The 27,349-nt window shown below is 43.2% G+C and overlaps 2 protein-coding genes across 5 annotated transcripts in view; both read left to right on the forward strand.

Moving 5' to 3' along the window:
- The first annotated feature begins 332 nt into the window (after nt 1-332).
- Nucleotides 333-20,108, forward strand: LOC311058800 (uncharacterized protein). 4 transcript variants are annotated; one of them, XM_084076309.1, is made up of 8 exons: nt 333-1,639; nt 11,296-11,524; nt 11,919-12,015; nt 12,324-12,490; nt 13,294-13,402; nt 13,705-13,871; nt 14,484-14,607; nt 14,783-20,108. In XM_084076309.1, exons 1-8 carry the CDS (start codon nt 1,533-1,535, stop codon nt 14,803-14,805), a joined length of 1,023 nt encoding a protein of 340 aa, XP_083932435.1. In that variant the 5' UTR covers nt 333-1,532; the 3' UTR covers nt 14,806-20,108. The 4 variants fall into 4 exon arrangements, with proteins under 4 accessions (XP_083932435.1, XP_083932434.1, XP_083932436.1 ...); XM_084076308.1 differs by having other exon boundaries at nt 14,958-20,108; XM_084076310.1 differs by having other exon boundaries at nt 333-867; nt 1,544-1,639; nt 14,484-20,108.
- A 2,185-nt stretch (nt 20,109-22,293) lies between these two features.
- LOC311058175 (uncharacterized protein) overlaps nt 22,294-27,349 on the forward strand; it is a gene marked incomplete at its 3' end in the record, with an annotated part of 36,760 nt that continues 31,704 nt past the window's right edge. The window contains exons 1-2 of the mRNA XM_084075526.1: nt 22,294-22,469; nt 26,338-26,433. Of these exons, the coding sequence (XP_083931652.1) occupies nt 26,399-26,433 (35 nt within the window). The 5' untranslated portion in view covers nt 22,294-22,469; nt 26,338-26,398. The remainder of the gene's footprint in view (nt 22,470-26,337; nt 26,434-27,349) is intronic.

Here is a 27,349-nt window from a genome sequence, read left to right on the forward strand (position 1 = left end):
CCTCCCCGTCTCTGCTGCTACTGCGCCGTCTGCTCACCGTCCGCTGCTGGTGGCTTGGTACGTGCCGCGATCACTGTATTCCCCACCTCTGCTCCGTGGTATGTCTGCTCCTCCTGTGCACAACCGTCCCTTCTGGCTGTCACTTCCACACTGCCCTGTATGCCTGTCTCTCTGCTGTCCAAGTGGCTCGCGCTCACTTTTGAATAAGGTGGGCCACACCCTACTCCGCCCTCATTCGCTCTGCCACCAGCGTGACCTGGGGACATTGGCCGTCCGCTGTCACAAGGCCAATGTCACACAGCCTATAGGGGAGTCCAATGTCAAGTGGCTCGGGGACCGGGGGGAAATACATTGTCAACCATAAAACATGCAGTGCAGAAATATAGTTAAGAGAATGATGTTTTTAAGTGCGTAATACAGGTTTTTCATCATCAATAAAAAATGTTACAATTTGGTTTCACCCCCCTGCTTTGACCCTGTCACAATTACTTAGCTAAAAGTGAAAGTTACACGCAGGCAGTGTTGCCAAATTTGTTAACGAAATAAGCAGCCAGATCTAACAGACCGCTAGGGGGCGAGCCTAACTCGCTTGCGATGGTTTTTGAAAACCTTATGCCCATACACCATGCCAAAAATGAAAGACTTGTCACCAAGTTCATGATTTTTATGAATTCCCTTCCAGCTATATAATGATGATGATGATGCTTTGGTTGTATAAATCTGTGTTTGGTTTCAGTTTGCATCAGTTTGATTCCATTAGGTGCAGGTCTCCTGTAACAAACTATGTGTCCATGAAAAGTGACTTTAAAACTTCAAAGGAGAACCTACCTCAGGTTTTACAAACTAGATGGCTGATGTGATTTAAAGGTATAGTAGGCAACATTAAGCCTAAATTTGAAAAATATTTATATATATATATTTTGCATTTTTTCCCCTCTATCAGCCACTATATAATGATGCTGGGGTGTTTTCCTGCATTGAAACACAGTCCTCTTTCTGAAATCCGTATTTTCCCTATACTGTTTATGTTATGTTTGTCGGGACGTAAATTAACGCACGCATGTGCGCGTCCGTGCGCGTCCGTGTCAACTTTTTACTTTCGGTTTTAAAACGCTCTCAAACTTCTTTTTTGAGGTAGAATTTACTTATAAGGTAGCGTTTGGATAGAATTTAGTTGTTTAACTTCATATATGTGGTCAATTTATCATGAAAGAGCCTATTTAAAAATAAAAATTCAGAGAACCGGCAGGGGCGGGCAGTTCCGCACATTGTATCCAAATAAAGCAACCTATTTTCGGTATTGCCCGTTTCAAAGTCCCCCCTGCGTCACCCCCTGGTGGTCGGGGAAACGAACTGCTGGAGGGGCGGTGTTTTTTTCTTTGTTTATCTCTGAACTTGCCTACAATCTCTTTAAACAATGAATAATGACAATATTGATAATATTTATAATATAGTAGTTGTTCATTAGTTAAGAACATACTTTATGATGTTGATCGGCTTTGTAGAGACAAGATGAGTTAACATGTAGCTATATGGTTTTCAGGATCCAGAAGCAAAGCTCAGACTGTCCCTTTCTCAGCTGTGTGTCCATGAAGAGTGACAAGCCAATGGCTCAACCCAAGAGCATCAGAGGACTGAGGTGAGGAAGCTTGATCACCAGAGTTTAGAACGTTATAGACTATAGTCATAGAGTTAAAAAATAATAGAGAGGGCACCGGATATCCCATCCACTTGCATTGAGTTGCTCACCCAGCGCATGAAGCGAATTCACCCCTTTAGTACAGCTGTTAAGCTCATTATATGGAAGGTATTGTGCATTTTATGATAGAAGCATGAAACTTTCAGGATATCATCTACATACCCCAAGGTTTGATTTCAGACGTGGAAGCACTTTCAGATTGACCTCTGGTGACCTTGAGCAGTTGAGCAGCATTTTTGCCACTTTTTGCCCCATTATTCTCCATTATAATAATATTATGCTTGTTAAAATTACTTTTTTGTTCTAATAAATGAAAAATGAAACCTAATAGTCACTCCACAGAAATGGTGATTATTACTATTATGATAGTTCTGTTAAGACATTGTTATGACATTAAAACATCTATTAGTGAGAGAGCAGCAGCAAAATAAAGAAAAACAACATTGGTAAGAACGTACTAATGCATTCTAAAGTGCAATATAGGTACAATGCTATACAAAGGTGCTATTCATCTCATGTTGGTTTTGGGGGCAGTATGGTGAGCGTTCAGGGTTCTAGTGGGGCAGATCTCATATGGAAGGTATTGTGCATTTTATGAAAGAAGCATGACACTTCCTACAGTGTTTCTATATATCATGAAGTTTGTTTTCAGACGTGGAAGCATTTCTGAATTGACCTCGGAAACTTGTCAGAGGCTGTACACATTTTGGGCTGTCAAACCATGTTGGAAACCCCCATAAGGCCCATGTTAAACCCAGAAATGCTGTTTTCTGTAAACCTTTATGATTAAAATGTCATCTAGGCTTAGCAGAAGAGTTTAAGCTTGATTCCTAAAAGTTGCATATTGGGCAATTTCAGTAATAAGGCATACTCAGCAAATGAATCGCTTAATGAGCTAATTACCTGGAAATCACTAACATTTTGCATCCAGTTAACTTAGAAAGGTGACTTAAGAGTCAAAGTCCATTTTTGTGATGGCCAGAAATTCATCTATTATCATGGTGAAGTCATGCAACCTTTCCTCATTTGCATAATTTGCATAAAGTATGTAATAATTAGGCCCCAAACCAGGAAATAGTCATGTTTTAGCTTGTAGCCAATTTAGAAAGGTGCTATAAGAGACTAAGTCTATTTTTGAAAGACCAGAAATTAATCTCTTGCAAAAAAAAAAGCAATTTATCTGGATGCATGTCCATGTATCGATTCTCCACCTTCTCACCCGGATCCTGTGCTCACAACCCTTGTACACCTTGAGAAATCACTGAAGAGCTTTGCCATTAAGTATGAACCCCACACTGGACCTCGAGCTCTATGTCATGACATGTATAACTATAGGTTACTGGACGTAACCCCGGTTTTATGATAATACGAGCGAGATGTCTCGCCTATGGGAGAGCGCCCTCCGGCGTGATCACACAGAAGTACACCTTCATAAACTTCCAGACAATTCTATTGGCTGGACTGACCTCCCTCTGACTGGAGGTCCCGCCCTCATCCTATATCAGTCAGTGGAGGGTCATTTTCCCTAATTCAAGATAACCTTTCTCTTCTCGTTCGTAAACAAGAAGGGTGTCTTTCGAGACATCTCGCTCATATTATCATAAAACCAGGGTTACGTCCAGTAACCTATAGTTTTATATCAAATACTCACTCGATGTCTCGCCTATGGGAGATATAATACACTCCCTGATTGTTATCTTGAAGTCCAGAATAACCAGCCTAGGGGCCTGACCCCCGTCTGGAAGCTACACTATGGACCGTATGCGCCACAGGGGCTGAGGTTACGTCCAAACTGTAGAACCTGGCAAATGTCAAGGCCTTAGCCCAACATGCCACACTGCAGACATCCCAAATGGAGACCCCCCCCGAAGAGGGCCCATGATGTCGCTATTTCCCTTGTAGAATGTGCCCACAGTCCCACTGGGGCAGCATCCCACCACCGTAATAGGCTAACTGAATAGCCTCTAAAATCCAGTGGGAAAGTGTCTGTTATGCAATGGGCTAGCCCACTATCCGTGGAGCCCATGACACAAATAGCTGATCTGACTTTCTCAAAGCCTTATATCTGCCAATGCACATTTCCAAAGCCCGAACCAGACAAAGGCAATGTAACCTTTCATCCTCTCATGAGGCGAAAGGAGGCGGATGAAACGCATCAAAAGGTCACAAGGACACTTGGTACCAAGGGGTTCTTTAGCCCACACCCAGGTCTGGGTCTGACAACCACCCTTGTAGTCCCTTCCTTGAACTGTGTACACTCCCCGTGTACTGACAGTACATGAAGATCACTGAGCTCTACAGTAGTCACTGAAGCCATCAGTAACACAGTCTTGATTGACAGTTGTTCTGTCAATCTGACACAGAGGCTCGAAGGTGGCCGAGACAAGGAGTCCAACACCTGGCTCAAATCCCAGGGTGACACCGGGGACTATGACTCGGGAAGAGACGTTTGGTCCCTTCATGAACCGACAAATCAGGCAGTGTTGACCCACCGTCTCGGCCTCAAGCAATACGGCAGGCTGAGATAGCCGGCAAGTAGACTTTTATTGTGGAAAAGGCTCTGCCTCTAAGTCCTGCAGAAGGACTTAATGGACATGGGTTTGGAACGGCACAGTGCGAGACGCCTATATAGGGTGCGATTTCTCGCACCTCATCTCAAACCGTTCTGGGGTAACCCCTCTGTACCCAGATTCATCCCCTCATGGGCTGAGCCCAGAGAGTCAGATGTTCTGGTCAGGGACAAATTAACTCGTCCCCCGCTAGCGTTAGCATGTTTCTGCGTAACGGAAGCAGCCACGAGCGGTCGTACAGGACAGGTTCGACTGACACCCAGTGACCCCATTCTGGGGCCACCAGTATCACCATCAGCCCCTGGTCCCTCACTCTCACGAGTGTGGGAGCTAACAGGGACAGCGGAGGAAAACGTAAAAAGAGTTCTGAGCCATTTGTGCACTAGTGCATTTCGACCCAGAGGCACCGCACCCTCCACTGAGAAGAACAACGGACATCCCGTGTCTTCCAGTGAGGCAAAAAGATCCACCAGGGGGCGATCAAACGATCCCAGATCCGTCCTGGTATCTCCGGGTGCAGAGACCAGTCGTCTGAGAGGAATCACAGATTCCTCCAGCGACACAGCGCTGTCACACATTCCTCTGTGACCAACACACGACCGCAACTGCCCAGCCGTCTTAGCGATACGGCTGAGGCCATCATACCTGACATTCTCATGCACATTTTGAAGGAGACCCTCCGGCCCGTGCAAAATTGTGCCAGGCAGGACAAAAAGGACTGATCCTTTTCAGTGGCGGGCTGGCTTTGAACAATAGTGAGTTCAGAGTCCTGCCTATGAAATTCGCTGTTTGTGCAGGCACCAACACGCAGTTGACCCTGAAAACTTGATTTCAGTAGGTGAGACACCACTTTCTGAGTATGCTGCCTTGCCGCTGATCCTTGAGTAGGCTTGTAGCAGCCCATCATCTTATATAAGACGCTATGCGAGTGCCTTCTCTCCTCAGAGGGCCAATCGCAACCTGCGTGAATTTCGACTAATACTCTGGGGCTGAGGACGTTACAAACGGTGCACCGTGTATTCGTAATTTTAACCTCAGAACCCTAACAACAGAGATTTGTGTGTGGTGGGTAAAAGGAGCATAAAAATAGGCGTCTTTTAGGGCTATCGATGTCTCTCTGACGCACCATGCGGAGAGACGGATTTGATAACATCCTGAATTTGAACACCTTTAGATACTGATTGAGGGCTCTTAGGTCCAGTATCGGACGCAGCCCCCCCCCCCCTTCTTTTTAACCAGGAATAGCACGAGTAGAGCCCACTGTTAGCTTGGTCTCTGGGTATTTCCTGTACAGTTCGTTTTCCTAACAGGGAGAATTATCTTCCTGTAGAAAGTCGCCCGCCTGTCCCCTGCTTAAGAGAAGTTCGCTTCCACTAGGAGGTTTCGAGGCGAACTGTAGCATACATCCCTGGATATAGAGTGCAGCACCTACTGTGGTGTGTTGCACCTTATCCATTCCGATATCATACAGTGGGGTTCCTACAACACTGGTTAGGCTCGATTGTGGTGCCGTGGCGCCATATAGTGGTTGAACAGAGTCGACCGTGAGCCGTTCCCTTGGGGACAGGGCGTAATCGTCCTCTCTTCATGGCGAGCATTCGCCCCGCTACCCTGAAGTGTCTGTGAGACCTCTGTGGTAGCGAGCATGCGTCCCTTATGTTCTGGTTTTGTCCTGTTTCATTTCTTTTTGCCGTGCTCCTAAAATTCAGGCTGTAACGGTTTGAATTTTATTGGAGAAACAGGTAGAGAGGGTTCAATTTCTAATAACCACTCCGATGGCTTGCCAAGGAGACATCTTGGTCATAGTATCAGCGAACCGGGGTTACAGTCGTAACTCATGTTTATATTCACACAACATTATCCACATAATGTATAGTGTGTAAAGTCATTCTCCTTTCCATCGGGCGGTGGAGCGTGTTCGCCCCGCCCTGCCACCAGAACTCCAGGACCACCAGAGAGAGAGGGGGAGGCGGTGTCCACCGTCTCCTCCTGACATAGTCCCAGCCATGTCCCTCTCCTTTCTGTATTTCACTCTTGTAGAGTAGCTACCCGAGGCCTGCCTCTGGCTGGCTAGGGTGCTCCTCCTGGCCTGTAAACTGCAAGCAAGAACGCCTGCCATTTAGGCGACGCGTGCTTCGCAATGGATTTGGGCTCTCGTGTCAGAGCCGTGGCTTCTGACGTGAGGTGTGTGGCAACCCCTTCTTCCACGGGTAGCGGAAGAGTAGGGCTCAGCCCAGGACACATCAACTGTTGTCCCAGTGCTGGTTGCCGACGGGAGTAGGCATTGAAACCGTTCTCCCATACTGGCTGCGGCTTGTGGCTATAGGCTACGCCGCTGGCAACTCAAGGTCGAGTATGAGTCATGGGGAGAGGCTCGTTTTACTGGCCAGTCGCCTGCTCAATGACCTGGTTATAGGGGACATATTCTGTACCCTGGAGTAACTTTTGGGCCTCGTCCGTGTCCTCTTCCTAACTTGGTGTAGAAGGGACTGGAAATGTTTGGCCCGCTTTTCTGACGAACCTAGGTTCAGTCAGTCCGCATGCTTTATGCGGAACGGACCTTCCTCACACGGCCCTCGGGCTGCGTGTGTTGGTCCCAGGCAAATAACACATGAGTTGTGTTCGTCGTGACCCGACATTCTATTCCCGCAGACCCCGCACTCTTTCGAGGGACAGGGGTCCCTTCGTTGCTGGACTGCAGCGGTCATTGTTCACAACACGCGTGGAGCCTGTTTGTGGCAAGGTCTGTAAACAGGGGAGTCGTGTATGGGAGAAAAAACTTTCTAAGCTTTTATTGTCCCAGAGAAACAACACGATGTCGGTGTTAGCGTGTAGCTAACTGTAGCCTGCCCAGCTGGTAGTTTATGATGCTAGCTGGTGGCTTGCAGAGCTGAAATAGAAACACTAGGAGCGTTTAACGCTAGTGTGTTTGCTCGGTTTTAGCTTGTGGCTACGAGGCCACCTTAGAGACAAAAACATGATGTGGAGCAGTGATGCTGTCATGTTTTACTCAGTGATAGCACGTTGTGTGCAAAGCGTGTTGCTAGTGGGAGCTCTAAGCTTACCGATGACAATGTGCTAAGCAAGCCGGTAGCATATTATGCTAGCTGGTGGCGTACAGGGCTGTCTCTGAAGGAATACAGTAGGAGCGGACGACGCTGGTGTGTTTGCCCGGTGTTTAGCTCGTGGCTAAAACCACCTCTGAGAGAAAACACGATGTGAAGCAGGTTATGCTGTCGTGTTTACTCTGTGTCAGCACGCAGTGTGTAACGTGTTGCTGGTAGGAGCTTGTTAAGCTTCACCGATGGCAACGCACTAAGCTAGCTGGTAGCGTATTAAGCTGGTCAGAGAAAAGACACATTTAAGAGTGTAAACGCTGGTGTGTTTGTTCAGTGTTTTAGCTCTTGGCTAAGAACCACCTCGGAGAAAAACCACGATGTAAAGCAGGGATGCTGTCGTGTTTGCTATAGCTTGCCAAACGTGTTGTTAGTGGGAGTTTATTAAGCTCACTGGTGACAACATGCTAAAAACTAGCTGGTATCTTATGGCGCTAGCTGGTGGCGTGCAGAGCTGACCCGGAGAAAGCACACTAAGAGCGGACGACGCTGGTGTGTTTACTCGGTGTTAGCTTGTGGGTGAGAAGTCACCCTGGAGAAAAACACGATGTTAAGATGTCGTGTTTACCCTGTGTTAGCATGGTAGCCCGCACGGTGGCGTCCCGCACTCTTTTCTGCGGGACCAGGGCTCTTGGACCCGGTCCTGCTCCTCAGAGTTGTGGAGGCCACGTTCACGTTAAGCGTCTTAAGCTTTAGGGAACAGAACAGGGAGGAGGGAAAAACAAAAGCACAGGGGTTGAGCGGACTATGCTCACATGTTTGTTTTTCCCCTAGCTAGCTCGTGGCTAACTGTGGCTAGCAGTCTGTGGGGCTGAGGAGAGCTCAGGGCTCTCCCTCTGGCAACCTGCTGCTAGGCTGAGAAGTAGTAAACTATACTACACATTAGCAACTTAAGCTAGAAAAACGAGGGAACATGTTATGTTCCTCTAGGGAGAACCTTGCGATATTATCACAGGTTTTGTAAAGGAAGTCAACACCTACCATCAGTAGCGCCTCGCGGTCCGGGATATTATCCTGTCCTGTTGAGACTTTCGCCGTACTGACTTCATAAGGTGGACTGAGAAGGTGCTTCCTCGATCGCGAACGAGAAGAGAAACTGAATTAGGGAAAATTACCCTCCACTGACTGATATAGGATGAGGGCGGGACCTCCAGTCAGAGGGAGGTCAGTCCAGCCAATAGAATTGTCTGGAAGTTTATGAAGGTGTACTTCTGTGTGATCACGCCGGAGGGCGCTCTCCCATAGGCGAGACATCGAGTGAGTATTTGATATAAAACCCATTTGAGTGACTGGAAGTGCGATATAAGTCTGGCATCATGCGGGGTGGCAGTGGCTCATAAGGTAGAGCAGCCTCTTGGAATCCGAAGGTTCCAGGTTCCATCCCTGGCTCCTCCTGTCTTTGAGCAAGACACTGATCCCAATGAGCAGGTAAGGGTATTGTATGTTTCCTCTACCATCGGTGTGTGAATGTATGGGTGAATATGAAGTACATTGTAAAGTTCTTTGAAGAGTCAGGAAGACTATAGGCGCTATTTAAATGCAGTCCATTTACCATCATCCATCCCGGCATGATGCCCACTGGCACTCTGATGTCATTCCTTGGTTGCAGTGGAACATTGATGAACATTTCTGGGATAAAAGCATTGCTTGCGGTGGCTTCATTCTCAATGATAAATCCTGGACAAAATACACTGTGCTTATCGGATGCTTGTGGTTGTCCTCCTCCAAGAACCTGTTAGGATGTGATACTGTCTCCTATCCTGTGAGAAAGGCCAGGTATATGCTTAAAGTACTTGTAGAAAGTACCATGACTAGTCTCAATACAATGCTTGGGGAACTTGATGCCACGCACAGTGACCTAAAAGATACTGGTGCAGAGTTCTTCTTCGCATTATATTGACATACGAATATGATTCTGCACACAGTATACTGCATGTTCAACTGCAGGTCATGTTGTGGAAGGCTGCAGATCAGAGCGAGCCACTTGCAGCGGAAAGAGACATCACTACATTCGGGTGGGAGGTTGCTAAAGGAGGGGCTGTCATGCCTGCTGTTTACTCCCTGGCAATGGCTCCAGCTGCAGCTACAGAGCATTGAAGGCACGCAGCAAAATAAACTGCAGATACCATTCTGTAAGACTGACTATGTATGTAATTGTGAAGGAGGTGAGGTCCACTACAGCCCATTCACAAGAAGGAGGGCCATAGCTGAATGGGTAAAGAGGCCACCTGGGAAACAGATGGTCCCAAGTTCGATTCCCAGCCCTGACAATGTGTCGGGTGTATATAAGCACGACCCTTAATCCCTAAGTACCCCCTGACCTCATGTCTGACCACTTGAGCAGCATTACTGAAGCAGAAGTCTGAATTTTGCCATGGTCTAAGATGAAGACAACAAAGATGAGGAGGCTGGAGGTTGTAAGGAGAGAGATGATGAAGAGAGTGAAAAAGACCATTGAGTGTGAGATTATGATTCTAAGTGTACTCACTCATGCTCATTATGGTACCATTTTGGTTGCCTACCAGTGACATCATCAGTAGGCAGGTTTGGCCATTTCAAACAAGATTTCAATTCTTTCATTTTATTTTTGGGGCGGTGTAGCCGCCCCCTATAAGTGAGTTTTGGACACCGACCAAAAGATTTGTATACCCCCTAACCCTTCCATTGTTAATGCAAATCGATACTTTTGCAAAGTCAGCCAATCACATTACAGCTAGTGTCATCACCACTAACTGTAATGTGATTGGCTGACTTTGCAAATTCAGGACTGTGATTGGCTAGCGAAACACATGACACATGTGCAGCCCTATGAATAGCAGTATGGACTTTAAAAAAAGTCATTATATCCTTTTTTTGAAGTGAGTCATGTTGTGATGACCACACACCGCCCACTTCACACTGGGTGTGATTTTTTATTAATGCGAGAACAATGGCTTCTATTATAGCATGCAAACCTTCTAGGAATATAAATCCTACCGTTTATATTAGCTTGGATTCCCCATCGATGTCACTGGTAGACAGGTTTCTGACAGAAATAGTACCATATTATCTCCCACCATATCCTTGAACTCCTGCCATCTGGTAGGAGGTTTAAGAGCATCGGGACAAGCACCAGCACGCAGTCCAACAGTTTCTTCCCCCAAACCATCAGAACCCTGAACGCTCACCATATACTGCCCCCAAAACCAAAATGAGATGAATAGCACCTTTGAATAGCATTGTACCTACTGTATATTGCACTTTGAATGCATTAGCACTTTCTTACCAATGTTGTTTTTATTTGTCTTTATTTTACCGCTGATCTCTCTCTCCTAGATGTTTTTAATGTCATAACAATGTCATAACAGAACTATCATAATAGTAGTAACCACCATTTCTGTAGAGTGACTATTAGGTTTCATTTTTCATTTATTAGAACAAAAAAGTAATTTTAACAAGCATATATATTATTATAATGGAGAATAATGGGGCAAAAAGTGGCAAAAATGCAATTCTGAGGTCAATGACCACTCAAGGTCACCAGAGGTCAATCTGAAAGTGCTTCCACATCTGAAATCAAACCTTGGGGTATGTAGATGATATCCTGAAAGTTTCATGCTTCTATCATAAAATGCACAATTGGTTTGCTTAACAGCCTCACTACTTCTTCCGAGTTGGAAATGTGGTGGGCGAGTCATTGAGTTTATTCGTGAGTGCGCCAGGGCTTGACTCATGAACGAGCACCGTCTACCACCGTCACCGCCGACATTGACCCCATCTGCAGTACCTCAAATGGCCAGCATGTCCATTCCGCTTCAATGAAACCCCTGGGTTCTGGGGGCTTGGTTATAGTAGACTAATGTTTCTGGCTTTCCCTCTTACTCCATATCATGTTCTCTCTAACACACTCTCTTCACCCTCCTCTCCCCAGTGAGTTCAGCTCCAATCTACTGACTGCCAGTCTAATAGACTGTGACCATGGCACAGTCTATTTTCCAGCCTGTCCCACTCCGCCACAGGCTGCACCTGGAGATTGCGATATTCCTGTCGAGAATCATGTTGAGCGTCACCACACCGTCCCAGCACTGCAGGGACACACCCTGGTCCATGTCAATGAAGAGACAAGACTCCGGAACTCTGAGAAAATGGAGATCAAAAAGGTGAGAGCAATGTTTGTTCAGATCTGTGGCTATTGGGGCATAATGTCTGCTGTTATTAACTATTAATTAAATTAATCGACAGACCACGACTTTGTAATCAAGATGAATAGAGTTTATTAGATCAGAGCCATGCAATCAGCATTATACAGGACGTCCCCCGCTTTATTAGCTGAGGATCTGACAAGATTCAGGTGTATTTATACAGGAAGTAAGGTCATCACAGTGTAATCGAAGTCCACCCATTATCGACCCATGTATTTTATTTTTCCATTGAAACAATACTAAACTATGGATGTGTGCTTAGTCTATCTTTAGTTTTTAATCATAATCTCATAATCATGTCTGTCAAGTTTAGATCAAATGCACAACTAATTAAGCTCATCATTCATAAAAGGAACCGATGGTGGTGATGGACTATCAGGAGATTCTAAACATCTTTGCAGTGCTTGCTACTCTAGTCGGTGCTGCCGGACTGGGATTTACGTTCACAAGTAGGCCTGTCACAATTATGACATAATCTTCGCAATTATTTTTGCATAATCGTTATAATCGTTTCCATGTTGAAAGTTTTTCACAAATTTTGAAATATTAAAAAAATAAATAGAAATAGCAGATCTACAAGTTTATAATGTGTCACTTCGTGACAAGCTTGTAGATCAGCTATTTATGCTATTTTTACAAAAAATAAAATGTCAATAATTTCTTTGTATATCTAAGTTGTTTGTCATATCTGCTCTGTGCAATTTGTGATTTAAGACGATTGTTAATCGTCTTAAACTTAAATTTGTAATTGTGACAGAGGGCTTTGAAAGTGATTGGGCTCCGCTGGTTGGGGTAGCATTGATGGTTTCTTCAACGGCCGCCATCTGGATCCATCACTTCTACGTTTTCCATAGATTAGGAAAAGCCTACACGATGAGGGAAGCCACAGACGAGGATATGGTCGCTCTCCCTGTAACCCCGCAGGTACTGCGCTGAGTCAGCCTGTGTGTGTGTGTGTGTGTGTGTGTGTGTGTGTGTGTGTGTGTGTGTGTGTGTGTGTGTGTGTGTGTGTGTGTGTGTGTGTGTGTGTGTGCATACATGTTTGCATCCGCTCCCCTCTGCAACAGAGTGCTGTGCCATCTTTGATCCCATTCTTCCTCAGCTATGCATGCCGGGCAACATGCATGTTGCCTGTACAGGAGAGGCTTAGCGTTCCCTAAACAATGTACTGTGACTGAGGGGTGCTATAGATGGGTTTCCGCGCAACGTCATCACAGAGCAGAGTGCGCAATCTGCGCATGCCTGGGGTAGAACGAACCCGGAAGCACCCTTCACTCTGTTGTTGTGTTCGTGAGTTAGATAGGCATAATGCTGCTATTATAGGCATAATAGGCATAATGCTGCTATTGTATACAAATAAAAGACGAACAGATCCAACTTCCGACAAATCATTTTTATTGAGTAAACAAGATATTACAAACTGCATAATTTAATCTACTTTCCTTTAACCCGGTGAAGACCATTTCTTTTATGAATGTAGATTTGATCAGAGCTGCTGCGGGTAATAGCGCCCTCTATAGGCTCACCCCTCCACTGCGTGCGCATATCCTCTCATGTTTACAAACAGGAAACCCGTCTATAAGTAACATGCTAATCACTGTGAAAGCTGTAGTTCTTGATGCAAGTTATATGTGCTTAGTCTATCTTTAGTTTTTATCATTATCATGTCTGTCAAGTTTAGATCAAATGCACAACTAAATAAGCTTGTCCTTGATCCTTCTTAAAAGGAACCGAAGTGTAAGACACTGAAACAATATAAAAAAGACAGTCGCTCATGCATCATTGCAGTGCTTTCTGCTCATCTTGGTGCTGGCGGACTGGGAGCTAATGTCGGAGGTAGGCCTGTCACAATTTTTACATAATCGTCTAATCGCAATTATGTTTGCATAATCGTCATAATCGTTTCCATGTTGAAAAATGTTCATGCATTTTGAAATATTAAAAAAGCAGAAATAGCAGATCTACAAGTTTGCATGTCACTTCATGACGCGTTGTAAGCTTGTAGATCAGCTATTTCTGCTATTTTACATGTATAAAATTATTAAATATGTCAATAATGTCTTTGTATATCTAAGTTGTTTGCTCTGTGCAATTTGTGACTTTTGCTAATCGTCAACTTAAATTTGTAATCCTGACAGTGCGATATGGAAATGGAGATCCTTGGGTTGTGGTTGCAGGAACAGCATTGGGGTTTGCTGTGGCCAGTCTGGCCACCATCTTTATCAGCGTCTTCCGTTATTTCGGTAGAAGAGGAAAAGCCTGCACGATGAGGAAAGCCACAGACGAGAATACGGTCGCTCTGCAGGTAACCAAAAACATCTCTTTTTTTTTCAAAACGATATTTTTTTTTCCCAAAGCGATACATATCGTCACGAAAACATATTGCGATATATATCGTGGAAGATATATCGGCACACCCCTAGTGTGTGTGTGTGTGTGTGTGTGTGTGTGTGTGTGTGTGTGTGTGTGTGTGTGTGTGTGTGTGTGTGTGTGTGTGTGTGTGTGTGTGTGTGTGTGTGTGCAGGTGTAGCGTAGGAGCATGAGCCTGCCTGACCCCTCCTCCCTCTTAGTGTGTGAGTGTGAACCTGTGGTCCTACCTACATGGCTTACTGTCCCCCCCATCCCCTTTTTTTTGTTAATCATGAAAATGTGTGCAAATCTTTGAATATATATGTTTTTAAAGCGAACATTTTTTAAATCTTTGCTTCTGGGGATTCTACAAATGTCTTCTAAATCTTAACAGTTACTATTATATCAGTGGTTCGCAACAGTAACAGTGTTTGAACAGGCATGGGTAAACGTTTGTGTTGGAACTGATTTTGGTAATTAAAGCATACCTATTCAAGTGGCATACAAAAACGAATGCAGCCTTGGTTCCCTTATAAGTTGAGTTACATTTGTTTTTCATTCTCCTCAGATTGAGAGCAAAGATGTTCCGAAGTCACAGAGTAACTACGAAGAGAGTGGACAACACGCTGGGGAGATAGGTCAGCAGTCAGCTGATGAGGTCATCTCCAGTGAGAGTCTGATCACTGATCAAGGTGGGGAAAGAAGCCTAGGTATTAGCCAGAGCTCTAATCAATAGTCTGTGGCAAGTTGTCAAGTTGCCATGTCAATTACAGTAGTAGGATAGTAATCTAATGAACTAATAGCTAAACATAATAGTCTGCCATGTCACATTCTGAATTTGGATAATGATTGCTGTCTCCTCTGCAGTGCTGGCAATCCCGGTTTTGTGAAGTAATGGGTGTCTGGAAATTTGACTTGAAACTGCTTATTAAGCATGATAATTATGTACATAATTCATGGGTTTTAAGTTAACCTTGTTTGAATTAATGAATGCCAAAATGATTGTTGATTTGTTTGTGTCATGTCTCACCTGGCATTAAAGGGAGGCTGCCAAAGGTTGAGTTCAGTTGAGCTTGGGCTAGGAAGGAGACAACACCCGGGGAGAGCTGCCTTTGTACTATAAGGTTTAGTATAGCCTTCTGTTCTTGTTCTTTTTCTTGTTCTCTTACTGTTATTTTTCTTAGTTTGCCTGTACAAAACTTGTCACATTCTGCCTTGTCACATTCTGAATTTGGATAATGATTGCGCCATTCAATTTTTATATATATATACAGTATCGGCACACCCCTACTTTACATGTTACTACTTTTGAATGTTGATGTGTTGAATGTCCCGATGACCTGCTGTCTGTATTACCTCAGTGTGTACTTACTTGCCACTAATACAATTATCAGCTGTCGCCCATCACAGATGGGCATATCTTCTCTATGATACCAAAGGAATGACTTGTTTACATTATGTCTTTTGTGCGTGCGTGCGTGCGTGCGTGCGTGCGTGCGTGCGTGCGTGCGTTCGTGCGAGCGTGCGACGGCTCGCGCTAAACTGTGTGCATTATGTGTCAAACAATGGGAGATGACGTTGCCAGGTTTCGCGCAGTCCGTTTAGGAAGTGTCCGTTTAGGGTTGCATGTCTCATAATCTGTACCTGTACCTCAATGCATTGTAAAATAAGTAGGGACTACTAAATGGTTTTAAACATCTGTTTTTATCTGTTGATTGTGGTCACCTGTCTCCTCTGCAGTGCTGGCAATCCCGGTTTTGTGAAGTAATGGGTGTCTGGAAATATGACTTGAAACTGTTTATTAAGCATGATAATTATGTACATAATTCATGGGTTTTAAGTTAACCTTGTTTGAATTAATGAATGCCAAAATTAGTGTTGATTTGTTTGTGTCATGTCTCACCTAATCTCTCAAGAACAGATTCTGCTCTGCGTTTGAATCTGTCGGGGGGGTTCGTCATATCGCGTACGCACTGGCCTACAAGTGGGCGTGCCTTCAGATAAGGAAGCAGGCCGCGCTTTACCCAATCAAATGTAGTGGGCGGGATTCACGCGTCCGTCGATCCTTCCCCACTAGAAACAAACCGAAAACTCATTTAACAATAGCGTCCGCGGAGCAGACAAAACCACGGAAAGATATTCACATTTCAACTTGCTCTTTCATCATAGAAACAAGTGGGCTTATAACCAAAACGATCCATGTTCTCTGGGAGAAGTGGTGTTAGTGTTCCGTGTAGAAATATTGTTAGTGGGAATGAAAACATACAGTAGTCGCGCCACCGGAAGTGAAAGGCTGAAGGCAGACCAAAACCCGGTTTCCCTGCCAGGGTCTTTGTACTATAAGGTTTAGTATAGCCTTCTGGTCTCAAGTGTTTGGGTTGTTATTTTTCTTAGTTTGCCTTCAAGTATTTCCTTATTTTCTTATTTGTTTTGGCTCAGTCTTATTTTTCAATTTTACCTGGGTTACACTGTACGTATCATCTTGCACAGATTGGTGATTTTTGGAGGTAAATAAATGTGCAAAACTTGTCACATTCTGGCTTGTCACATTCTGAATTTGGATAATGATTGCGCCATTCAATTTTCATATATATACAGTATCGGCACACCCCTACTTTACATGTTACTAGTTTTGAATGTTGATGTGTTGAATGTCCTGATGACCTGCTGTCTGTATGACCTCAGTGTGTACTTACTTGCCACATACAATTATCATCATCACAGATGGGCATATCTTCTCTATGATACCAAAGTAATGACTTGTTTACATTATGTCTAATTTCAGGAAGTCCATAACTCAGTCCATGACTGTAATGTAATGTAATTACAGTCCGTTTAGGAAGTGTCCGTTTAGGGTTGCATGTCTCATAATCTGTACCTGTACCTCAATGCATTGTAAAATAACAAGGGACTACTAAATGGTTTTAAACATCTGTTTTTATCTGTTGATTGTGGTCACCTGCCTCCTCTGCAGTGCTGGCAATCCCGGTTTTGTGAAGTGATGGGTGTCTGGAAATATGACTTGAAACTGTTTATTAAGCATGATAATTATGTACATAATTCATGGATTTTAAGTTAAAGGTAGGGTAAGTGATATTTTTTGGTTAAAACAAAAAGTATTTTGTTAAAAGGTTAAAGCGCTATATTCTGATAGTAATCATTGCTATAGAGTGTTTGTTCAGTAACAGGAGTCTCCCCGTCTCTCCAGCTCTTAGTGGGGCAGCGTGGCACGAGAAATCAGCCTAATCGTTCAATTTTACGAAGAAAGCGACAAATTTGGCAGAAGTGTTGATTGACATATTGGAAACAAAACTGGATATTGGGACATCATAAATTCTCACCCTGGTGGGCGTGGCAGCCATTTTTCAAAATGGCCACCAGCAGTTGATCAAATCTTCCTAGTTTTTGTCCTAGTAGGCTGAAATCTTGCTCAAGTATGTGAATATGAAGGTGTGTGGGTGTGTTCATGCTAATTGCCTAAAAGGGGTCGTTCCAATGGGAGTGGCCTAGTTAACAGCAATATTTTGGGAGAATTGTTAAAATGGTGATACAAGCGAGGAATTTGGTACAAATCATCTTTGGAGATCATACTTCGATTTAGGAAACCGGGCAACTCATAAATCAAAGATGGCAGCCATTTTTTTCAATATGGCTGCCAAAATGTGACTGTTTTTGTATTTTTGCATAATTTTGCCTATACTTCTTTGAGGTAAATTACCAAATCACCAAAGAGCACTCCCATAGTATGTTTTGAACATTTTCGAACAGGAGTTACCATTTACGGTGAAGGTGCCAACTCAGCGTATCGAGTAGCATGGCTTGAGTCCTGTGGTTGGTACTGGGAGCTGATGGTAGGTGTGAAGATGAAGAAAGAACAATGCTCTGTGGAGCTCAGGGAGGAGATAAGAAAGGCAGCCAGAGGGATGAAGAAAGTAGGGAGGAGTACAAAGAGATGAGGGGTAAGGCGGAGAGAAAGGTGGTGAGGGTTAAGGAAAAGAGTATGAGAAGTTGTATGAAAGGTTGGACACCAAGGAGGGAGAAAAGGACCTGCACCGATTGTCTAGACAGGAACTGAGATGGGAAGGATGAGCAAGAGGTTAAGGTGATGAAGGATGGATGGAAATGTTCTAGCAACCGAAGACAGTGTGTTGAGAAGATGGAAGGAGTACGTTGAGGGAACGGATGGAGGAAAGTGTCAGTGTTATTCTATTTATAGTGGCTCATAGGAATAGACTATGTGACAGGAATAGTTTGGTGACCAATGCAGAGACGGTTGACAGCCGGAATGTAGACACCATCCGGGAGCAGTATGGGTTAGCGCCCTAGCCTGTGTCTTCCGTGAGGAAGAAGACCAACAAAACCACAGTGAGGCCTTTAGGGAGGGCTATTCAAGAAAGCCGCAAGTGGAGCCTGTAGTACCACCACGGCCCAAGGAACCATCACGCCAGAATGAAATGTTTGGAACAGGGGAGTCTGGTGCAACACTCAAGTCCTGGACCTGGTGAGATGTGAGGTGAGGAGCCCGGCCAGGAGGCCATCCACAGAGCCTAGTCCCTCCACGTGCCAGAGCCTCTGCTCTCCCCGAGTCCTGGCAGAGTAGTCCCGGATACGCGGACTGAGAGGCCCTGTCTTGCCCTAAGAGGACTGACTGTGGGTAGCTACTGGGATGTAAGTCGGGGGCTTGATCAGCCCCGGCCGGGTCACCTCGGCAAGGGTGTATGTTGCGAGACCCGAAACCACCATCGACCCCAGGCTACAACACTGATGATACGTCCCAGGTGCATCCATGTGATGTTTTTCTTTATTCAGGAGTTATTTGTAACAGGATACCAGTCAGAGGGAAGATGTATAGGATGGTAGGGGGACCAGCCATGATGCTGTATGGCTTTGAAATGGTGGCACTGACGAAAGGCCAAAGGCCAAAGCGGAGGTTTAAGGATGGGGTCAGAGACGACATGCAGGTGGCTGGAGTCACAGAGGAAGACACAGAACTAGATGGGAAAAAATTAATACATGTTCAGAAGTCATGAGATTTTGTCCCTGAGTTTGACTGTGAGCACAGTTGTATGGCGTGTTTTTGAAATGTTTTAATTTAGATGTTTATAAATGGTAACTGAGTCCTGTTTGAAAATGTTCAAAAACATACTATGGGAGTGCTATTTGGTGATTGACCTCAAATAACCTCACTTCTGCTGTTTTTGCAGAAATGCAAAAACAGCCTAATGTTGGCGGCCATCTTGAAAAAAAAATGGCTGCCATCTTTGATTTATGAGTGGCCCGGTTCTAAATAGAAGCGTGATCTCTGAAGATGATTTGTACCAAATTTCCAGCTTGTATCACTATTCGAACAATTCTCCCAAAATATTGCTGCTATTTAGGCCACTCCCATTGCAACGCCCCCTTTTAGGCAATTAGCATGAACACACCCACACACCTTCATACTCACATACATCACGCAACATTTTAGCCTACTAGGACAAAAACTAGGAGGATTTGATCAACCGCTGGTGGCCATTTTGAAAAATGGCTGCCACGCCCACCAGGGTGAGAATTTGTGATGTCTCAATATCCAGTTTTGTTCAACATATATCAATCAACACTTCTGCCAAATTTGGCGCTTTCTTCACAAAATTGAACGATTCTCGTGCTACGCCGCCGTACTATCTTTAATAAACAGAAAATACATTTACCGGTAGGTGTCAAAATCTCAGCCAATCAGGAGAAAGTACCCATTTTTAAGCTTCATTTTTAGAGTGTTCCAGTTCCAATTTTGTCTGCTCATTTCTTAGTGTCATCACTTCCAATTTCACTTGTTTAATCTATATCCTGATTGAGTTCTCTGTCCTGATTGGATAAAATTGGAAATGAAATTGGAAAAATGCATTTTCTGTTTTATAAAGAGCTGGAGAGACAAGGAGACTCCTTTTACTGAACAAACACTCTATAGCAATGAGTACTATCAGAATATAGAGCTATTTAACACTTATTTTAACCAAAGAAAATCACTTACCCTACCTTTAACCTTGTTTGAATTAACACATAAGCTGCCATGGATGCAGATCTGCGTCCTATTAGATAAAACCGTGGGCTGCCAGAATAATCTAGGACGCAGATCTGCGTCCTAATGTTTAATTTGGTTAATAGACGATCACGCTGTTTTATTTACATTCCTCTGCAGTGCTGGCAATCCCGGTTTTGTGAACTAATGGGTGTCTGGAAATTTAACTTGAAACTGTTTATTAAGCATGATAATTATGTACATAATTCATGGGTTTTGGTGATGGGTAAATAAATGTACAAAACTTGCATTCCTGGATTCTGTCTGTTCTTGGAGCCTTGACCATTGGGCCAACTGTTACCTGACTGCTCATTATGGGTAAAGTGGGGGGGGCCTCAAAGATAATTAGCCTAGGGGCCCCTGTGAGTCTTACTCTGTCCCTGTTGGCGAGCCAGGTGTCTATCAACTCTAGTCTACCTCCCAGTTTCTGTGAGGGGGAGGCAGAGCCGCATTAAGCGCGGAACAGGGCCCTGTGAGAATTGTGTATTTAATTTTTGTGTATTTAAAGAAAAAATGTTGATTTATATTGGTGAAATAGAACCAAATTAGACCGAATTAGACCCGAATTAGACCCGAAAAAATTCACGCGCGCGCGTGCATGTGCGTGAAATTACGCGACTGGGGGGGCCTTTGATTTTGTGGTGTTCCACGGCCCTGAGGGGTCTTAATGCGGCCCTGGGGGGAGGGACTAAAAAAGGAGGAACAAAAACGGTCTTAGAGTGAGAGAAAAAAACAGAGATGTTTAATTGTTCGTTATAATCTGGCGAATGTCACCAAATTAAGAGCCAGGGATCAGTGATAATACTGTATATAAGGACAGTGTGTTTGGACCTGGGGGGGTTTCACTCAGTATTTCTACCATAAACAGCTGACATTAATAACTACAGTATAAGGTGGGCTGTGGCTGCTGGTCAACTAACACGCTAGGCTGGAGGAGAAGAGTGTGTGAGACACAGTCGCATAACGAGGCAACAGTAGGCCCCGACGCGAGGTGGTCACAGCGGGTCCACAAGAACATTTTGCGGTTATTAGTGGTTTCTGATTTTTTCGCGGGTTTGTGACGGATTTCGGGTACATAAACAACGGTTTTGTAACAACTACTTAACAATTACAATGTTAAGGGCCCACCCAGGTTTATTTTTTAATTCATAATAATTTTTTTATATATATATATACATATTTATTTATTTTTTCTGGGTGGGGATGGGCCCCTAACGTCATGGGCCCCAACGCAACCGCGTTGTCTGCGTGACGGTAGTGACGCCCCTGGTGAGACATTTCAACATAGCTTTCTGAGTGAGTATGGACACTATCTGAGACTGTAATGACACAGACATAGTTGAAGGATAGGATGTTTAATAGTGTTGTGGTGTTTTGGATATTTGCAGTAGAGATGCTCAGGACTTGTCACTGCATACCAGAGGATCCAGATGTACACAGACAGACAAATATGAAGAATGTACAGTGATTAATACCCCAAAAGCAACAAACTAATACTGTGTTTAAACACGTTTGAATATATGATATATGTTACAGAATTCTAACTCTGAAAAACACAGAATACTGTAAAATATAATATACTATGGGTAAGTGTAGGGGTACATTGTTGACAGATATTATTGTCTCCCTTTTACGACACAAGACAGTCCATGAAACCAGGTCCACGCACACAGAGAGAGAGAGAGAGAGAGAGAGATAGAGAAAGTAATAATATACGTTTGTGTTTCCATTGTTGAACTGTAAAAAAAAAAAGTATAAGCCTTTGTCAGAATCACATCAATCTAAAGCTGGGCAATTATTAACGATCATTTGTTTATGCAACATGATTTTTAAAGCCAGGAGCAGGAGAGACAAATGCAATTATATATTTTTTACTACATCAGGCACACACAGACTTTACCTTTGTTGATTGCTTGATCTATTGATTGATTGATTAATTGATTGATTGATTGATTGATTGATTGATTGATTGATAGAATATCCCTGAGACTGGAAGGTCGGGGTACGATCCTCGGCCAGGTCATACCAAAGACTCTAATAATGGGACCCAGTGCCTCCCTGGCACTGGGTCCTCAGCATCAAGGGGTGGATTGCATCAAGGGGTGGATTTGGGTAAGTCCCTGCGAAATACTAGCATCATGTCCAGAGGGTATACTTGTACATCAAGCTGCCTCACGCTAAGGAAACAGGAGATAGGCTTCTGCCCTATGGGCCTCAGGGCTCTGCAAGGCTTACTTACTTACTATTGGCTTGAGCTCACCAAATGAGGTGGGGAGAAGCAACCACATTCAGTTAGGAGAACATTTTTGGCAAGTTGGTGCAGGCACCCACTGCGGAGGTGTAGTCTGCCACTCAGTCTGTTGGAAGTGAGTCAAGCAGCAACAACTTCTTCTGACTTCCTTAACTAAACGATTTACTTTTTTTCTTTTTCGTCTTACATATTCTGCCTGCTGTCTTACCCTATGAGACTTCTATCATGTGAATACGACAATAGAAGTAAGTGCAACTTCTTTGCTTAGAACTTACAGTAGTATATGGTAGTGTGTCATGACCTGACTTGTGCATAAAAGTGCGTGTGAAAGAGATCACTCCATTTTGAAAAAGTGACGCAGTAGAATTTATTTCAGATAATCAATGTGCTAACATGGGCAGAACATTGATATTGTATTTATACACTGATGTTGTGAATTGTTTTTTGAAACATTTTGACTACAGAACCCCAACATTCTAATGTTTTAAAAGCAGAGTCATTATGGACAACAGGAAATGTATTGAACCAAATGACAACAAGGCCTTAGCTAAAAAAGGAGGTTGTTTCATTGTCTTATTTATATTGCAGAAACTACATCTGTTATGCTTATGTTTATAAGCAGTACTACAGGCAATTCATTTCACAATGATCAAAATACATCAGCAGAATGCATACAGTCTGTTCATCTGCATTAATTTTCTGCACAGTGGTCGCACCAATCAATCTGAACTTCCACATGGATATTGAACTTTGGCATAAGCACGGATAAATAAAAGAGAATTTTCAATTTCCCTGTTTATTAACATCACCACATCTGAGTAGTTGTATCGCCGGACTATGGGATTTGTAGTCACAGTAGGGGAGAGTGGGGTAATGTGAGACAATTTTTACATTTTCTCCCCTCTAGGTGAGCTAAAATGATATATCAGTAAAATGTACACATTTCCCATACATTTGGGATGTTTCCTAACAATGGAAATTATCAGAATGTATTCAAGACAAAAGGCAGTGAAAATATGATTGTTTTAAAAAAAGTTTTTTGGTGTCTCACTTTACCCCAGGTCTGGGGTAAACCGAGACAAACCAGAAAAATCAATGGGGTAAACTGATCCACTTACTTTTTTCAGTTTAAAACTACCATAAAAACACATGTTCTAACAGTTAGAATACCGACAGCTAGCTTGACAACCACACATTCCAGAACTAATGTCAGACTAGTAACAGAATCATGGCAATTGGTCATTAAGCACATTTTGCTCTACACAATTGGAAGGTGTCTCACTTTACCCCAACCGAGACAAACCAGTTTTAACCAATCAAACCAATATTAGATTATCAAACCAATTGGATTATCAAACCAATATTAGATTAAACTATGTTTAAGTACTAAACTTAACTTTGAGACAGTTTCCCACTGTACCCCAAGCCATTTGTCTCACTTTACCCCACAGCCACATTTTGGTGAAAAGGACCACTTTTAGCAATTCTGGCTGATCTTGAATTAGCATTAATCACATGGATGTATAGGTTTGTAGTTCATCAACATGCATGACATAAGTTTTTCTACCTGAATCAATTTTCTTTGACACAACAGCTGATTATGTTGACAGCCCAAAAAATTACTTTTACATGCAAAAAACATATTTTAGTGAAAAAAACATGCTTACTACAGCACAATGAGGTCCTCTCCTCCATGGTAAGTGGGAAATGGGAGGGGCTTCAAAATCTAATGGTCATATGACCGCACAGGTGTTGTGGTCAGGTGATAAGGGGGGTGTCTCACTTTACCCGGTGTCTCACATTACCTCACTCTCCCCTACCATAGCCCGGAGCGGTTATGTCATTGGGTGCGTTCGGAAATACAGCACTGAGCGCACTGGCCAAGTGCGCAATTTCCGAACGCACCAATAGTTATAATCCCGACCAATCAGCAGACGCCAGGTGGCCTGTAGAATCTCAGCAATCAGCAAGAACAATGAATGAGGATTATGTAATGTTTTGGTGACGTCGCTTCACCAGGCTTGGAAAGCCTGATACATACTGATACATGATATCGTTGCTGTCAGGCAGAAACCAGCTATCTCAAATGTTTTAACTTAAAAACTAAAACAATAAATCAGTGCTATTGAACACCCTTTACGTCTGTGTATGGGTTTTACAAATGTTGAACCAATGAAAAGTATTAAAAAGTGCTTAAAGACTAAACCTCCTATCTCCATAACTGGATCCTCAAACTGTTCAAACCACTTAACTCCAACTTTTTTCCTGTTTTTTCCATCATTTTTTCCATCATTGATCAGTCAAGTCAGACGGAAAACAACCATATCTCCACATTAATGGTCAAAAACCTCCTGACTCCACTTGAGCTGTATTTGGGTAAAGGGATGATGATATAAGGACACATTCAAGTATCTGACAGTGTATAAAGTCACCATACCAACTTTGATGAGGCAGTATTGTGTTAATATTTTGTTTATATTTTGGAAATACAGTAGCTGGTTTCTGCCCGACAGCAGAGATGTATTAGAATGTGGCTTTGACCCCGTCAGAATCAAGCACCAGATATAGCCTATCAGTCTTATAATGCCATTAGTGTTGTTGTACATGTCCTCACTGTATTGCCTGATTCACTGCCCTTTGCTACTTTTTTAATGTGTTTTATGCTTCTGCTTTTCTTATTTGCTTTATTGTTAAATTATTTGTAACTGTAATTGTATTCTTGCTCTGTAAAGCACTTTGAGCTGCATGTCATGTCATGAAAGGTGCTATACAAATAAAGTGTATTATTATTAGTGTGGTTTATTGTAGATAAACTTTATTTTGAACCGCATCTCCTCCCACAGCTTATTTTTCCCAATTTAGTGCCATATGTCAAAATGACCGGCCTCACCGGGAATCGTGTGCTTGTATTTTGCTAAGCGATTGGTTAAATAGTTTAATTGATATTGATTTATTAGTGCATTAAATGTCCCCATCCACTTTAATGGAAAAGTGAAAAAACTCAAATTCAAGTATTTTTTTCTCTAAAACCGTAAGAGCTAGAGTTACAAGATTTGGAGGGGAGGTTCATAATTTAGTCCACAATTATTTAAAAAAAGAATTACACCAGTCGGCCTCATGTGGCGCTATAACAGCCCACTTTACGTTTTGGCCTATAACTCGTGAACCGTAGGTCCTAGAATAGATCCCCACCCCTAGATTCCTTGGGTCATGACGCAACTCCCCATATAGGCCACGCCCATTTGCGTCAGGATAGATTTTCCGCCATTTTGAATTTTCTTCAAAACACACTTTTAGCTCCTCCCACATATTTTGTCCAAATTTCACAAAAATCGGTACACATGATCTCTGGACCCATGCGATAAACATCTCCAAGCGGAATTTTGATAGTCATTACCGTTCGTCCGTAAATGGCTTCCAAAGTTAACAGGAGGGGCCCGATTGACAAAAAATGCCATAAATCACGAACGAAACGTCCGGTCAATCCCAAATTTAAATCACATGTCAAGGGTGGTTTACTAAACGAATCCCCAAAAGCATTTAAACTTTGATCCTTAGGGGGCGCCACAAATGCGCGAAATGTAACCGTTTGATGCAAAAACATTATTTTGGGGGGATCAATCCTCTCAAAATGAAACGCAAGTGATCTCAGGAGTGACGTGACAATGTAATTGGCGCAGCCTCCGATGGTATTCCTCCCGGTGTATTCCTCGCCTCCCGGCTGCAGCGACCCGCGACTCGCGTCGGCGCAACCACACTCTGCAATTGCCCTGAATTGCGACGCGTCTAGTTATTATTATTGTCGAGGCTGCACATGTTGGAGCACACACGCAGTTGGAGCACACAAGCAGTTGGAGCACACACATACTCCACTAGTTGGATTTTAAGCCTAGGCTACTTTAATATTGAGAAGATTTAGTTGACAGAAAGGTCTAGAAAGGCAACTTAAAATAATTAATCAGATTGTGTGTGTGTGTGTGTGTGTGTGTGTGTGTGTATGTGTGTGTCTGTGTGTCTGTGTGTCTGTGCATGCGTGCGTGCGTGCGTGCGTGCGTGCGTGCGTGCGTGTGTGTGCGTGTGTGTGTCTTCATTGTCTGTGTGCAAAAACTGCAGGTCATATTCCTCACTGGTTGAAGGATTGAAGACAAAGGCAGTGTAACCACCATAGGAAGACATGGATCCTGCTAACTCTCACCTCAACAATAGCAGGTTGGTCACAATGAGGGCTATAGGCAATATATCAATACTATTGGGATTTTTGATATTGTAGTATTGTGAAGTGTTGTCTTTTCCTAGTTTTAAATCAGCTGTATTAGAGTAAAGTGACAATTCTCTGAACTTATCTGACTGTTAGATTCTATTATGTGCCAAAGCCATTACTGATGATTATATATGGGCATTACTGATGATTAAATATCAAAAATCTCATTGTGAGATTTGATTGATATTACAGAGCCAACCCTGACTATTTTATGGAGATGACAAACCTAATAGGCTAATTACAATTGCTGGCAGAAATGCCATTTTAGGCTATATGCATGTTATAAGACACTCCATAATCAATGTAACAGCTATGTAGCTGAGAAGAGAGAATGGAAATAAAAGGATTTCAGGGAAAGTCCATTATGTCAAGACATCAGATAAAAAGAGCGCTAGAGGGACAGAAAGAGACCAAAAGAACCAGTAAGGCAGGCAGAAAATGACAGCAATATAGAACATTTAATCTGGACCACAATACTGCTTCTATTGCCAAGCCCTCACAACAGGTTCTAAAAGATCTGCATTTTATGTTGCGTGGTGAATTACGTTGCACCTCACCACTGTGCAAACAGGAACATTTTGCATCCATGTGTCCCACACTGTACAATAGCTGACATGGATACATTAGCACTACGTTAGCAGGTTTGAAAATGTAATCCATTACAAAGTACTCGTTTACCATTTTAACCAGTAAAATCCATTGATTATGCAGTTAATTTGTCCCTAACTCCAACCTAAAAGTGAAATAGTAAGTCGGTTATTGAAATCACTTTTCCTGTAATTCAATAGGCCCTAGAATTGTCATGCATGCTGTCTATGGTGAAACTAATTTCTTTGGCATCCCCTACCAGGACACAACTCTCAG

The sequence above is a fragment of the Gymnoscopelus microlampas genome (assembly GCF_963454915.1).
Source record: "Gymnoscopelus microlampas genome assembly, chromosome: 13".
Taxonomy (NCBI): Eukaryota; Metazoa; Chordata; class Actinopteri; order Myctophiformes; family Myctophidae; genus Gymnoscopelus; species Gymnoscopelus microlampas.

Coding starts and splice junctions, on each gene's coding strand:
- LOC311058800 (XM_084076307.1), top strand. CDS start 1,533: ATGGTTTTCAGGATCCAGAAGCAAAGCTCAGACTGTCCCTTTCTCAGC. Junction 1,640..11,295: donor AAGAGCATCAGAGGACTGAG/GTGAGGAAGCTT, acceptor TCCTCTCCCCAG/TGAGTTCAGCTCCAATCTAC. Junction 11,525..11,918: donor AGAAAATGGAGATCAAAAAG/GTGAGAGCAATG, acceptor CATTCATAAAAG/GAACCGATGGTGGTGATGGA.